At 40.1% G+C, this 16,694-nt stretch overlaps 1 protein-coding gene across 1 annotated transcript in view; it reads left to right on the forward strand.

The window, feature by feature from the left end:
- SPATA16 (spermatogenesis associated 16) overlaps positions 1 to 16,694 on the forward strand; it is a 200,709-nt gene that overhangs the window by 103,950 nt on the left and 80,065 nt on the right. The window contains 1 exon segment of the mRNA XM_036352620.1: positions 11,261 to 11,345. Within this exon segment, the coding sequence (XP_036208513.1) occupies positions 11,261 to 11,345 (85 nt within the window).

The raw sequence follows: 16,694 nt of genomic DNA on the forward strand, positions 1-16,694 counted from the left end.
GTGGTATTAACAATGGAGAGAGAACTGAAGCCCGCAGACTAACACTGCAGAAGATGCTATTTATGGCTGTGAAACCCTGGAATCAGGAGGAAAGCAGAGCAATGTCCTCTGTGGAGATCTTTAAAACAGAATAGATTCTCATCAGTCTCATCTGAAAGGTTTAAGCGTGATCCTGCCTAAAGGCAAGGTGATGAACGGAATGACTTTTCAAGGTCCCAGCCAGCAGCCAGATAAGACCACACAGCGAATTGTGTGCTGTAGCTTTCTTTTGTTTACCCATATCTTATTGTTTTACACCACCATGTGGCCATGCTGAGTAGAATGTTATAAATTTAGAACCTGAACATAGACTTTGAGAAATGTCAATAATATATTCTCATACCCCTAGAATTTCAGTCTTTAGAAAGATCCAATATGTGAAATCATCTGGAATGAATATCTTTATATATTGTGATCCTTTTATGGTATTACTTTGGAATGCAAAACTAGTACTTATTAATGACTAGAAGGCCAGTGCATGAATTTGTGCATGGGTGGGGTCCCTTGGGGTGGCCTGCGGGGATCGGGCCCCAACTCACATCCCCAGCCTCGCAGCCCCTCAGCCCCACCTGGCACCCCGCTGGTCACCATCTCTGGGGTGATTGGTCGAGGCTGGTCCCCCTACTCAGCTCCCTCAGCACCTGGGAGCTGGGTGGCAACCCGGCCACCACTGGTCACTGACTGCAGGGCAATCAGGGGAACGATGGGGCCCCCGCTCGCACCTGCCTTGGCCTGGTGCCCTTCTCACCTGCTCTACCATCCCACCATGGTCCTGCTCTCATCAGGGCCCATCAGGGCCTACAGCGCCTCCACTGCCACCTGCTGCCAGTGCTGCATCACCAACGCCTGCCATGTTTCGCACCACCCCCTGGTGGTCAGCCCACATCATAGCGAGCGGTCAAACTCCAGATGTCCCTCCCAGTTGAACTCCCAGTGGAACAATCACCCAAGGGGACAATTTGCGTATTAGGCTTTTATTATATAGGATAGCATGTCAAATTCTTTTATTGTGTATTTGCCATTCTATAGGAATGGGATTTGATTCACAATAAGCTCAGTTCATGACATAAAAATATTTTATTTTAGATGCATATCTATTTAAAAGCCAGATTCTGACCCTTTTATATTTACCAGATGTATTAAGTAAATTAAATGTGACTTCAGAAACAATTTTGTAAAAAGAGTTCAAATATAGTATCAAAAGAATAGATTTGCTTGCAGAGGAATAATAATTCTGAAGACATCATGTTAAAGTAATTATAGAAACAACATATTAGGCCAATGTGCTTCTTGGTACCTTTCCTTTTTAATTTATATAATAAATACATCAGCATCCATTAGCATTTACTATGCTCTCATATGACTTACCATTGCATTGGATTGGATTCTCTACTGCACAAATTAAATTGACAAAGCCCACCCTGTCACTCCATTCCCATGCCAGCTCCACTACAAAAGCATCTGTCAAATATGGACAGGGGTGGCCCTAGGGCCAGACTGCTTGTTAGGATTCTAATGAGCTATATAACTCTGTAGGCTTTGGGTTCTTTGTAACAAGAATTTATTTTTTCAGTTTAAATAAATAAATAAGATAATGTTTGGTCAGTAAAGTGAACAAATGTTTATTGTGTAGCTACCACTGTTCTGAGCCCAAAAATTCCTGCCTTTAAGGAGCTTATATTCCATCCAGTAAAGAGATGATAGTAAATATTCTAGGCTTGGTGGGCCAAAGGGTCTCTCATAACTATTCAACGCTGCCATTAGTGCACAAGAAGTGCTCATAGACAGTGCACAAGCAATGCACAAATGAATGAGCATTGCTATGTCCTATTAAAACTTTATTTACAAGCAGGTGGCACACCAGATTTCTCCTACAGGCCATAGCTTGCTGACCCGTGCTGTAGAGGAAGACAGCAATAAATGCTACGAAAACTAATCATGGTGATCAGTACGGTGGGAAAAGTAAAAAGCAAGAACATGGATAGTATTGCAGTGTGTCAGGGTAGTTCTCTGTGAGAAAATAGCACCCAGTACAGACCAGAAGGAGGTAATCAAGAGAGCTAAGGGGTGCTGGGGAAAGAACATTCTAGGACAGAAATTGACAAGTGCAAAATCCTAGAGACAATAGCATCCCTGTTCGGCTTGTGGAACAGTAAAGGGGATCTTGCTGTTTGTCTGGAGAGAGTAAGAAATGAGATCAGAGGAGCAACATGTGACTAAATGACATAGAACTCAGATACCATTATTTTAAATTGTTTACACTGTTACAGATGTCATCCATTTTCCCCTCTTTTGCCCCACTTTGCCCAGCCCCCGCTCCCCCCAGGCCTTCACCACATTATGTCTGAGTCCATGGGCTATGCATATATGCATATACATTCTCTTACAGTCCCCCTCATGTCCCTCCCCTCTGAAATCTGTCAGTCTTCTCCGTGTGTCCATGCCTCTGGACGGATTTGGTTCATTTGTTCATTTTGTTCATTAGATTCCACATATAAGTGAGATCATGTGATATTTGTCTTTCTCTGACTGCCTAGTTTCGCTTAGCATGATACTCTCCAGGTCCATCCATGCTGACACAGAGGATAAGAGTTCCTTCTTTTTCTTACAGCCACATAGTATTCCATTGTGTAAATGTAGCACAGCTTTTTTACCTACTCATCTGTTGATGAGCACTTGGTCTGTTTCCAGATCTTGGCTATTGGAAATAATGCTGAACTGAACATAGGAGTGCATATATTCCTTCTAATTAGTGTTTGGGGTCTCTTCAGGCAAATTCCCAAAGCGGCATTGCTGGGTCATAAGCTAGTCCCATTTTTTATTTTTTGAGGCAACTCCACACGGTTTTCCACAGTGACTGCTCCAGTCTGCATTCCCAAAAATGCACAAGGTTTCTTTTTCTCCACATCTTCACCAGCGCTCGTTGTTTGTTGATTTATTGATAGTAGACATTCTGACAGGTGTGAGGTGATACCTACTGTAGTTTTTATTTGCATCTCTCTGATGGTTAGTGACCTTGAGCATTTTTTCATATGTCTGTTGTCCATCTGTGTGCACAAGTGTCTGTTCAGGTCCTTTGCCCATTTTTTAATTGGGTTGTTTGTCTTTCTGGTGTTGAGTTAAATAAGTTCTTCATATGTTTTCAATAATAATCCCTCATCACATGTATCATTGACGAATATATTCTCCCACACAGCGAGTTCCCTTTTCATTTTGTTGATGGTTTCTTTTACTGTGCAGAAGCTTTTTTGATGTAGTCCCATTTATTATATTTTTTTTCTTTTCTTTCTTTTGCCTTAGGAAATGTATTGGCAAAAATATTGCTACGTGAGATGTCTGAAATTTTACTGCCTATGTTTTCTTCCGCGATTTTTATGGTTTTGCGACTTACATTTAAGTCTTTTATCCATTTTGAGTTTGTTCTGTGTCTGGTGTAAATTGGTGGTTTATTTTATTTTATTTATTTATTTATTTTGCATGTACCTGTCCAATTTTCCCAACACCACTTATTGAAGAGACTCTCTCTACTCCATTGAATGCTCTTACCGCCTTTGCCAAATAGTAATTAACCATAAAGGCTTGGGTTGGTTTCTGGGATCTCTGTTCTGCTCCTTTGATCTATATGCCTGTTCTTGTGCTAGTACCAGGCTGTTTTTATTACAATGGCTTTGTAGTATATCAAATGCCATTCTAAAGACTGGTGGAGTCTATGGGGGAGATAAGTAGTCTTTGCAGTTTTAAGCATAGCAGTGACCTGTGCCAGCGCACCAGTTTTAATGAGATTGTTCCATCTGCTGCATTGAAAATAGACAGATGGGGAAGCAGGGGATCCAGTTTGAAGGTTAGGTTGTTGCAATAATCCGGGTGAGATATGATGGACCAGATGGTAATGCTGGAGATGGTGAGAAGTGGCAGGAATCTGATATAGGTTAAAGATAACATGACCAGAATTTTATCTTCGATTGGATAGAACATTTGGGTAGATGGGTAGATGACTAGGGACTGGGGAGGGGACATAAGGAGGATCAGCATTCCCGGTATGGAAATGTTAAGTTTTAAATACCTATTAGGGCCCTGGCCAATTTGTTCAGTGGATAGAGCATCAGCCTTTGAACTGGAGGGTTCCGGGTTCAATTCCGGTCAAAGGCAAATGCCAGGGTGGCGGGCTCAATCCCCAGTAGGGGGTGTGCAGGAGGCATCCAATTAATGATTCTCTCTCATCATTGATGTTTTTATCTCTCTCTCCTTTCCTCTCTGAAATCAATAAAAATCTTTTAAAATAATAACAAAGTGAATGCTAAAAAAAAAAAAAAATACCTATTAGGTATCTTTCAAAGGTTCAGAAATAGCCCAATTAAGTTCAATGAATCACTGAAGTAGCAATAATTAGCAAAATTTATTGTGCACATGTCATAAAGATAGTTTATAAACCAGAGCTCTCAAACCAAAACATGGAATGAGGCTCAGGGGTCTATTGTTATAAAGCAGCCAATATAGTGAGAAAGCAGTGACTGTTTATTCTTCACAGTGATTGGTTATAATATTAGAATTTTTCAAATGATAGCAAATTGGTCAGTGGTTACCTCATACCAACCTTGAAAAACAGTTGAAGTTTTGCTTATGATTTCCAAAGGCATCAGCAAGAAACCACCCACCGTCAAGTTAGTCTTGCAAAATAAGTTTAGAAGCTTTGTTTGTATGACTAACCAGGTTTTATCTGCCCAGGGGATTTTCAAGGCTAGTCTCTGTTTTTTGATTTTCACATATCTAAGTAGACATGTCAAGAAAGCAGCTTTTATAAGAGTCTAAAGATCCAAGAAGAGGTTTAAACACAGAGTATCAGTGTAAGAGTTGTCAACCTGCCAATGATACTTAAAACCGTGAAACTGGTGGCATCAGAAAGAAAGTGAAGGGGTGTGAGCATTGTGCCCTGCGTGCCCCAAAGTCAGGAATCCTGGGAGATGAGATACCACCACAGGAGACGAAAAAGAGCAACCAGTGAGATAGGAGGGAAACCAGAAAGAGCAGAGCGATAGCAGTCACAGGAGAGGGGGTGGGGGGAGACCTGAGGCAGGAACAAGGATTGGCATCACTTGCACCTGAGAGTGCATGTAAAATGAAGACTGAGAATCGAACCATTGCATTGAGCAGCATGGAGACCCTTAACAGCATTCACAAGAGCAGTTCCAGTAAGGAAGCGAGAATGAAAACCTCGCTGGAGTGAGTTCAGGAGAGAGAAATTAGAGATAATTAGACATTGCTCACAGCTTTCTCGAGGAGGTGTTTTTGTGTCTGTTTGTTTGTTTGTAGAGAAGGAAATGATTAAGGTGGTAACTGGGAGGGAAGTGGATCAAGAGAGGTCTTGGGATGTTTTAAAGAGGTGAAAAGGACAGCATTTTATGTGCTGGGGAAAAATCCAAGGGAAATTTGAAAGAAAGAATAGGAGAGAGAGAGAGAGAGAGAGAGAGAGAGAGAGAGAGAGAGAGAGAGAGAGAGAGAGAGAGAGTTAGTTGCTGGAGCAGTTTCCATGGGTAGGCATGATAGGATAAGGTCTGGTGCAGCGGTGTGGGTGGGTTGGGTTCACATTCTGCTATGCAAAGAGCTTAGCATGGTGCTTAGCATTTATTAAAGGCTCAAAACTGACAGATATTAAAACATCAACTGTCAATTTAAAAGGTTTGGCTAATATGATCATGCAGTTCCAGTACAGCTACAAAATTCAGTAGATTAATGAAAGTAAGTTGAATAGAATAATGACAATGAAATTAAGACACTTAGAAGCAACACTGAATTACATTGATGAGCATCCAGGATATCAGCCTAGAGTAAACAGAAATACCTGAAGGAAAGTAGGGAGAATGATAGGGTGCTGTTTACATCCACTCATAAGTCAGCCAGAACTCAGATCCCACCGGTACTTGACTCCTTGCAGATGCTCTGAGTTGATTATAAATTCAGCATGATTGAAAAACAAAAAGAAATGTCTCTTCCCTCATACATATTGCATAGTATAATGTTATTTTTGTGCTCTTTTTATGTTCTTCCACTGCTTTTTATACTGATTCATAAAGACTAAACTGTAGGGCAGAGTTATGATAGGGAACCTGACAAAGGAAGGTGGTGGTGAAGGTATAACTCCCATTTCCACTGGAAAGGAAAATGGGGTTGGAGCAACTACAAGCTAAATTGTGTTCCTCATATGAGCATAGCTCTGTGTCAGGTATTGAAATAAATGCATGATACTTAAGAAAAATATTTCCACATGCATGTAGCTTTATGAAACCATATTTTGTTTCTAGTACCTTTTTATTTTTTTATTAAATTTACTAGAGGCCCGGTGCACAAAAATTTGTGCATTCAGGGAGGTCCCTCAGCTGGGCCTGTGCACTCTCGCAGTCTGGGGCCCCTCGGGGGATGACCACCTGCTGGCTTAGGCCTGCTCCCTCGGGGATTGGGCTTAAGCTGGCAGTCAGACATCCCTCTGGCAGCCCAGGAGCCTTCAGGGGATGTCCACTTGCCAGCGGGGAGCAGGCCTAAGCTGCAGTCGGACATCCTTAGTGCTACTGAGGAGGCAGAAGAGGCTCCCACCACCACCACTGTACCAGCAATCGTCAGCCTTGCTTGTGGCTGAACAGAGCTCCCCCCCTGTGGGAGCGCACTGACCACCAGGGGAAAGCTTCTGCATTGAGCATCTGCCCCCTGGTGGTCAGTGTGTGTCATAGTGACCAGTGATTCCCAGTTGTTCTTCTGTTAGGGTCAATTTGCATTTATTATATAGGAGTGCCTGGCCAGCCTGGGTGAGGGACTGATGGCTGTTTTCAGGCTGGCCACACCCCCTTCAGGGTGAGGGGGATCCTGCTGGGGTGCCTGGCCAGTCTGGGTGAGTGGCTGATGGCAGTTTGCAGGCTGGCCACACCCACATGGGGTGAGGGTCCCCCTTGGGGTGCCTGGCCAGCCTGGGTGAGGGGCTGATGGCTGTTTGCAGACTGGCCACAGCCCCTTCAGGGTGGGGGTCCCTGGCCATCCTGGATGAGGGGCTGAGGGCCGTTTTCAGGCTGGCCACAGCCCCTTCAGGGTGGGGTGTCCTGCTGGGGTGCCTTGCCAGTCTGGGTAAGGGGCTGAGGGCCGTTGTCAGGCTTGCTAAGCCCCCCAGCGTGGACCCTCACCCCATGAGGGTGTGGCCATCCTGGGTAAGGGGCTAATGGCTGTTTGCAGGTGGCCATGGCCCCCAGCCACCCAAGCTCCCAGTGGAGGCTGGCTGGAAGCAGCTATCTGGGATTTATTTGTCTTCTATAATTGAAACTTTGTTGTCATGAGCGGAGCCCACAGCCAGCTCAGGGCCTGCGGGAAGCTTGGCTTCCTCCATCACCTGGGCAACCAAGACTCCTGCTTGCTCCAGCTCCGTGGCTGCTGGCCACCATCTTGGTTGTGTTAATTTGGATATAGTCACTCCGGTGGGCGTGGCTTGGGTGTAGCAAAGGTACAGTCAATTAGCATCTTTGTCTTTTATTAGTGTAGATTGGGGTGACCTTGGCTAATAAGATTATATAAGTTTGAAGCGTACATTTCTATGAAACATGATCTCCATGCTGCATTGTGTGCCCATCACCCAAAGTCAAATCATTTTCTGTCACCATATATTTGATCCCCTTTACCTTTTACTTCTTCCTACCCACCTTTCCCTCTGGTAACCACCATACTGTTCTCTGTGTTGAAGAGTTTTTGTTTATCTTGTTTGTTCATTTGTTGCTTTCAGTTTTATACCCCACATATAAGTGAAATCATATGGTTTTTAACTTTTTCTGTCTGACTTATATGGCTTAGTATATTCTCAAGGACCATAGCAAATGGCAGTATTTAATCTTTTCTTACAGCTGAGTAGTATTCCATTGTATATATGCACCACATCTTCTTTATCCAAAACTATCGAAGGACACTTAGGTGGTTTCCATGTCTTGGCCACCACGAATAATGCTGCAATGAGCATAGGGGTGCATATGTCTTTGAGAATAAATGTTTTCAAATTTTTCAGGTAGATACCCAGAAGAGGGGTTGCTGGGTCATATGGTAGCTCCAGTCTTAATTTTTGAGGAACCTCCATACCTATGTTTTTAATGTTTTTAATTCATTTTTAGAGAAAGAGGAAGGGAGAAGGATAGAGGGATAGAAATATCGATGAGAGAGAAACATCATTGATTGGCTCCCTCCTGCACGCCACCCATGGGGGATCGAGCCCTCAACCTGGGCATGTGCCCTGACCAGGAATAGAACCAGTGACCTCTCAATTCCTGGGTCGATGCTCAACCGCTGAGCCACACCAGCAAGGCCCTCTATACCTTTTTACTATTAAAATAATTGTGCTTCACTGAGGGCAGGTAATAAATTTCAATGAACCTTAATTCCTCACTTGTTTCTTTTTTATGTGATTTTATTTTTCAATTAGAGTTTACATTCAATATCATTTTGTACTGATTTCAGGTGTAGAGCATAGTGATTAGATAATCATATACTTTACAACGTGTTGCCCCCATATTCTAGGACCCACCTGACACCACACATAGTTATCACAATATTCCTGACTATATTTCTTATGCTGTACTTTACATCCCCGTGACTATTTTTAACTACCAACCTGTACTTCTCAGTCTCTTTACCTTTGTTTACCCAGTCTCAATATAAATTTGAAGATTCATTCCTTGGAAAAAGACTTGAGCCCCCTGGTGTAATAAAATCATACTTAAGAAATGAGCAATTTGACAACTCATAATTACAGAAAAAAGCAACTTTGGGAAAATAAAAATACTAAAAATTCTAAATTTACACTAGTAAACTCAAAACCAAAGCACCAGAAGCTTAAAAATGCAATCTCCAGAAACCCACTGTGTTGATCTATCACCTTTTCTCTCACAATTGTTCCAATATAAGGGTGACAATCCTTCACATAATAGAAACTATCAATCTAGCCTTTACCTGACTCAAGCCACTAGGTCTATGAGCCAGAATATCTTTTACATTTTTTTGAATGTTTCAAAATTATAAAGTTTCTTTCCTGATCTCTGCACAGTCCTTTTAGCACAATGTGTACATATTCCCAAAAGAGAAAACAGTAGACTGAAATATTTCAGGAGGCCTGTGGCCAGAAGGTGCAGACGTTGGTTTCTGATGATTGACTGGCAGTTATACCAATGCTTGCCACCTGTTGCTCAACCTAGAAATTTGTTTACCTTAGAGTTAGACAAACTATGCCAAATCTGGCCCTGCATATGTTCTTGGAAATAAATTCTTAGTGGAACACAGCCCCAGTCATTTGCTTATGCATTGTTTATAGCTGCTTCCGCAAGACAAAGCTGAGTAGTTAGGAGACACATGGCCCACAAATATTTACTATCTGATTCTTTACAGGAAAAGTTTGTCACCCCCAACTCCCCCACGCCTGTTTAACTAAAGGCTGGTGTCCTGTTAAACTATGAGAGTTGAGCCATTTTTAATAATCAAGGGAAGGAAGATTCAGAATGCAGTCAGTCATCACCTAAGCTTCTACCTATACAACGTGTGCTATCCTTGAGAGTGAGGTTTTTCCATTGGTTGTTTTTTTTAATTGATATTTTCATTAAGATTTTTCATTTATTTCCTCAATTCAGAATTTATTAAATGTATTTCTATTGGGTGACAGGTACCTCTCTATCCAATAGGCTGCCTATTTAGGTAGTCGTGGCAAGAAAACGTTTCCAGGTGTTTCTCCCACAGTGCAAATGTTTGAAATTCACCTTTACCACTTCCTTGTCTGTGATTTCTATGGCTTGTTGGCTACCCCATACATATTCGTGCAACATCAAAACCTCCTAGCTCCCTTTATCTTATTAAACTAGAGCTCTGGAAATAGGAAAGGATTCTTAAAAGATTAGTTATTCTTAAATTATTATCATTTATTTTAAAATGTCAGCGGACAGCTTCTTTTCAATAACACATGTGTGAAAAGAAAAACATTGAGCTGATTAATCCGCCAAATGGTGGTATTTTTTTCCATTGTTAATTTTTAAAGTCCCAATTTTTCTCTGTTCTGAGCAAGAGAGATCAACCAAAGGGTTTATATGCAAGCATATAGGCCTAACCCATGGACACAGACAACAGGGGGGTGAGGGCATGAGTAGGGGGAACGGGGGGTAATGTGGGGATAAGGACACATAAGTAATAACTTAATCAATAAAGAAATTTAAAAAGAGAATCTAAACATTTTAATGCTTTTAACATAGTACCATAGTAAGCTTATAGCTGCTGTGTCTTACACAACCCACATTTAGGGAAGTAAAATTTCTAATTCAATTTACAGTGATGTCAAGAAACAACACGTATCTGCAGGCAAAGATAAGAAAAACATTCCGGGGTACACAGTGATAGCTCTACTTAAATAAATAAACTTTTGGTTCTAGTGATTAGGTACACAGGATTATTATATGTTTAATTGGCTAACGTGACAATTTGGAATTACTTCTAGTCACATTTAATTGGATTTGGAGTCTCTGGAGAAAAGAAATAGAGAAGCCTAGCAGAGAAACAGTCATAAAAGTAAACTGTTTTTCCAAAGGGTGCTAAGCAATGAATTAATATCCATTGCACAATACTTTTTAATATCCCCTCAGCTTTAATAAGACTAATGCAGTGGTTGTATACACTAGATACTAAAACCAATTCAATTAAACACAAGTGTGCGGGGAGGGGAGTGTTTGCAGAATTGGAAATTTTTTATTTTCAATTTTAAGGAGGGTAATTTAATCAGAGGTGAATGATCTTTAACTCAGGTAAAGCAGGAGATGTGCTTAAAAACCAATATATAATAGTTAGCTATAATGCTATGCCAGGTTTAAAGGCATTTTAGACTCCATAAAATGTGTTACTCTATAAATGCTTTGGAGCTTAGTAAGAGGCAACCAAAACAAAGCATTCTCTCATCATCTGTAAATACTATTCTTATACTGTATAAACAAAAAATATATATAAAAGATAAATGGCTAGTTGCTGCTCTTATGTAGCTATCAAAAAAAAAAAGATTTACTTTTAACTTGGAAAACTGTGCCTTATGCTTTGTTTAATATTAGTCCCATCAAATTTATATATTACAAAATCATTTTCCTCAGTATTCACATATACTACCTGGTGTGGTTTTCCTGTTGTCTTATAAATTTGTTTTTTGTTGTTGTTTTTTATCTGTTCTTGTTCTTAGGAGTGCCATGATTGCTGACTACATGTTCTGGCTTTTTGGAGGAAGTGAACAGTGTATAAGCAAGCTCATCAAACTGTATTGGCAGGTAAAAATGGATGTCCCAACTAGGAAAAAGGGGCCCATCTCATTTTTAGAACCAAAATGAAGGGTTGGTGCTTACAAGACTGCTGAAAAAGGTAGCTGTGAGCACATCCATCCGAGAGACACTACTCAGTAGTAATTAAGTATATTAAGTATGTAATTAAGTATATTTTCTGAGGCTAGTTTTAAGGGCAAAATTCAAGGTTGTGTACCGTTGGCCCATACTTCAGTTTACAACCCAATATACATTTTAGACAGTCCCAGAATTGTTTTCCCAGGCATGCTGCTATTATGACAAGATCCTTTAAATATGAACTTTGTATTTTCATACATTTTTTTTGGTCTATGACCTGTAAAACCAGATGCTACAAAGTAATACCAATTACATAATGAAGGGAAATACAAAGATCAGTTGTATTTATTGGGTAACATTTAGGATTTGCAACAATAACCAAACAAACTGCAGATCTTCTTTCTTGTTATTCAAAATGGCAGTAAAAAGTCATATGAAAGGTCAGTTAGATGTCAAGAAGAGAATAATAATTTCTTAGAATTATAGGAGAATTAAGAATGTACTAAGTTAATCTCCTTCACAACATACAAGTCTACTTTTGTCCTATTCTCCCCCCACAAATTGTCAATGACTTTCTGCTGAAAAATGTACAAAATGAAGATCTCACTTATCCTCAAGAAACAACATCTAACTTGCTAACTAGATAAACTGCTTTCTTCACTTAAAGTGGATTTCTACCCCCTTAAAACTTAGACCAAGTGGTTCCCAGTGGGGCCACAATGATCAAATGGAAACACATTTCCAAATAATTTTTTTTCAAATATTTGAAAATCAACTACAAAAGCCACCTTCCTCCTCCATAGCTTCTGCTCTCCAGACTACATTAAGCTGTTTTTTTTTTTCTTTGTGTTTCAAGATAGTTTAATTTAATTGAATATGAACCTTTGGAACCAACTAGAATAAGATCTGCTAAAACACTAATATGAAAGAAATAATTGTTGCCATCTTCTAATGCTTCATAATTTTTCCCACATTCTCACTATTGTGTCTTGGCCCCTAGTTTTCTGTATTTCTATCAGGAAAGTATTAGGTTTACCATGTAAAATTCTCAGTAATTTATATTGTTTCATCTAAATATTTGGATGATTATAATTGAGACCTGTAGATGTGTGTGTGTTTTTTAAGTTAACCTTTAGGTAGGTAAATTTTAATCTCAAAAAATTATTAATTTGCTGATAAGTTTTAGAATTTTCTAAGGAAATCTAGAATATGCAAAATAATAGTAGTTGCTTATAGACATGTTAGTAAATAGTTGTAAAGAATTGCTAGATTTGAAACACAAGAAAATAATATGGGCTATAGATATAGTAAAGGAAGAGGACAGTTTATTAAAGGATTTCAGGGGCTTCTAGAGAGAGATGGGACAGGCATTAAATCTTGAGGATGAGATAATAGCTAGCAGGCCTGGCATATATTAGATCCCAAATGAATGTTTGTTTTAGTTTATTCATTCATTAAATAAACATATGTTGAGTGTCTATTGTGTTGTCTGCATTGAACTAGGGAGGAAAAAGGTCCAATGTTGATTCAACTTAAAACAGGTCAAGAGCTTGAAATTGGTTAATCATTCTATTTTCTTTATCTTTCAAAGAGCACCAATATCACTATTTACCTCAAACTAAGAAATAATCTCCACTTAGCAATGCATGTGTGTTTGCTATATTAAAAAAGAATAAAACAAACACTATTATTTTGCCATTCTGTTTTAAGGAAAGATAAGAAAAACGTATTTCTCTTGGTATTCTTCTTTTCTCCTTTACTTTGAAGCAAACGTGGTATATTGAAAACGAGCCCTTGTCTGGAAGTCACATGTGATTCAGTCCAAGTTCAAGCACCAGTCACCTAACCTGAGGCTGGGTAGTCTCCAGAGGGGCTTCAGCTGTGAAATAAGAGATGTCTAGCATAAAGTGCCTGAGGAGGTCCATTCTTAAAGCCCATGTGAGCACTAAAGTCTCACACTTTTAGGCACATCCAAACATGACATCACAAATTTTAAGAAAAAAAGTAACATAATTAGACATTTCACCCTATAGGTAAATTCCATAACCTAATCCCCTCTAACTAGCCCCAGCCTCACCACACCACACCATTGTCCCATCTGTTAGATTCTTCCTCGTGCTAGCTAGCCTCTCCTTGATCTTAATTCAAATATAAACATAAACCTGTTCTGTTCTAAATCACAGGGGGGCTTGGGACATTGTCCAAGAGTGCCCAATCCATGCCAACTTTAAAGGTAGGGATGCCCCACTACCCGAACACCATTGCGACTACACTGTTGAATTTAAGAATGCCCCAAACATCACAGACTACGAATTGTATTTGCATGTACATTCGTAAACATTCATTAAGGCTGAATATAGACAGGGGTGTTTTCGCTACCTTTGTAAGCGGAGAAGATACTATACAGTTTCAATTCAACAACATAAAACCCTCCTATTCTGGTCAGTTATTTTTTTTTTTTAAAGGTTTTAAGCAGGAAATGGAAAACTTCAGAATGTAAAAATTTGAGAACCAGTCTATACCCTCTCTCATAGACCTTTGACTTACAAAGAAGTTTATATGCAAAAGAACAGACCCTTGCTTTGGTAAGCTCAAGAACTCCTTTAAATTGTATTAAGAATATTTTCATATCATCCACTCAGCAAGAAAAGAAGGGCATAAATCTCTACACTATATGACAGCTCACACTGGGATATATCGCTTTGAATAAAAGTGTTTGCACATGTTATTCTATAATAGTGTCACCTCGTCAGAGCTAGAGAGGGTTGGAAATAACTTGTCAGGAGACTGTACTTGCATACATGCCTCTGCAGCTGATTCCCTTCTTCTGTTATCAGCCACACTTTTCTCAAAGACTGGAGACTTCATCACAATTCTGAACTAATTCACAAAATGGAAAGCCCTACTCAAGCTAAGAATTAGCTATTTTAAAGCAGTGTCCCGTGTGTACTCATATATTGCTTCTTAAAATAATAATATTATTCCAAGAAGAACTTTATAGTAAACTCTAATCCACCTCCCAAGCCCTTTGCCCCTTAGATCCAGGCCTAGATTTAATGCATCGGGAAACAAACAAGACTCCCTGCTCTTCCACTCCTGTCTCCCTTCCCTGCTTTCCAGCCTTCATTTTCAGCCATGCTCCGGGTTATCTTCTGTGTGGCTTTATCTCCTGCCATGTGAGTAGCAGAGCTAACTCTGGTCTGCACCACTCAGCAAAGTGGAGTGAGAAAAGGCGATAGCAGCTAATTTTGTTGCAGAACTCCATGCAATGAGTGCAGAGGAGCCCCATCCCTGTCAGGGTGCATGCGTGGGGCAACCAATCTGTGTCTGTCTCACATCGATGCCCCCACGCCTCTGTCTTTCCCTCCCTCCCTCCCTCCCTCCCTCCCTCTCTCCCTTCCTCTCCTCCTCTCTCTACCCAGGCAAGCTTCCTGATAAGCTCATTCCCCACCTTAATTGTTCTGTTAAATTTTTTCTTTTCTTTTTTCTTTTCTGAATCACAAACCCCTCTGAGAATCTGATTCAATTTGCAGGCATCCACCTAGAAACAATACTCATAAACACATACACAGAGAAAAATATGTTTACCTTTTATCTCACTGCATTGAAAATTGATCTCCTGCACACAGAACACCAAAGCAGCATTTACAGATTATTCTGGCTTTCTCACTCTTGTGAGAGGGTTGTGCAAGTTTTCTGGAATAAAAAATTGAAATATATTTGACATCTCATCACTGTCAGCATTTCATTTTAATGGCAATAGAGCTAAAACCCTGATTCACAAAGTTTTGAATAACAAATGGAGTCAGAACTCCTCTAGTTCACAATATCTCCTATGGGTAGGCAGGCATCAGAAAACACAAAATTCGGCCTGGCTGGTGTTCTCAATGGTTAGAGCACCAGCCCTTGCACCAAAGGGCGGCAGATTTGATTCCTGGTCAAGGGCACATATCTGGGTTGCAGGTTTGATCCCCAGCCCCTGTCAGGGTGCTTGCATGAGGCAACCAATCTATGCGTTATCTCAATGCCCCCCCTTCTCTCTTTTCTTCTCTCCCTCCCTCCCTTCCTTTTTCTCTAAAAAGTAATGGGAAAAATGCCCTTGGGTGAGGATAAATAAGTAAATAAATAAATAACACCAAAATTCATATTACATCATTCCTTTGTCCTCAAGTCAACGAGATTTATTTTTGTTAAATCTTTATCATCAACACTGTCTATGTCAGCAATGTGTTTCAATGTTAATGCCATCTAAACAAAAAGGGACCTTTATAAGACATAAGCTATTTGCTAGGCTTCTATAGATTTTTGTAGCTAGAAACTCTCTAGACTTTGTCAGCCTCACCCCTAGTATTGGAAAGTTCATATTGTTATTTGACTCTGGCCACCTCATTTGAAGAGGCAGCTTGACCAAAAACAAGCTCATAGTATTTTTCAGCAGCATCTCTAATTGTTAATTCAGTATGTCAATCAAAAGATTTGTCTACTTTATCTAACTAAGATATCAGCCATGAAAAAAAAATAAAAACTCGTCCTGGAATGAACTCATTATGAATTTGTTCTAAAATGGGTTTTCTTTTTTTTTTTTTTTTTTTTATTGCTTAAAGTATTACAAAGGGTATTACATATGTGTCCATTTTATCCCCCCGCCCTAGACAGTCCCCTAGCCTCCCCTATCCCCCAATGTCTTATGTCCACTGGATATGCTTCTATGCATGCATACAAGTCCTTTAGTTGATCTCTTACCCCCCTACCTCCTGCCCCGCAACCCTCCCCGGCCTTCCTGCTGCAGTTTGACAATCTGTCGAGGCAGCTCTGCCTCTGTATCTATTATTGTTCAAAAGTTTATAATGGTCTCTATTATCCATGAATGAGTGAGATCATGCGGTATTTTTCCTTCATTGACTGGCTTATTTCACTTAGCATAATGCTCTCCAGTTCCATCCATGACGATGCAAATGGTAAGAGTTCCTTCCTTTTTAGAGCAGCATAGTATTCCATCGTGTAGATGTACCACAGTTTTCTCATCCATTCATCTACTGATGGGCACTTAAACATTTTAAAAGAATTAACCAGCTGGCCAGTGGTCAAGCATCAACCTATGAACAAGGAGATCACGGTTCAATTCCCAGTCAGGGCATCTGCACGGGCTCGATCCCCAGGGAGGGACATGCAGGAGTTAGCTGATCAATGACTCTCTCTCATCACAGATGTTTCTAGCTCTCTTTTCCCTCTCCCTTCCTCTTTAAAATCAATAAAAATATATTTTCTAAAATAAAAAGA

The sequence above is a fragment of the Myotis myotis genome, unplaced genomic scaffold (assembly GCF_014108235.1).
Source record: "Myotis myotis isolate mMyoMyo1 unplaced genomic scaffold, mMyoMyo1.p scaffold_m19_p_2, whole genome shotgun sequence".
NCBI classification, from domain to species: domain Eukaryota; kingdom Metazoa; phylum Chordata; class Mammalia; order Chiroptera; family Vespertilionidae; genus Myotis; species Myotis myotis.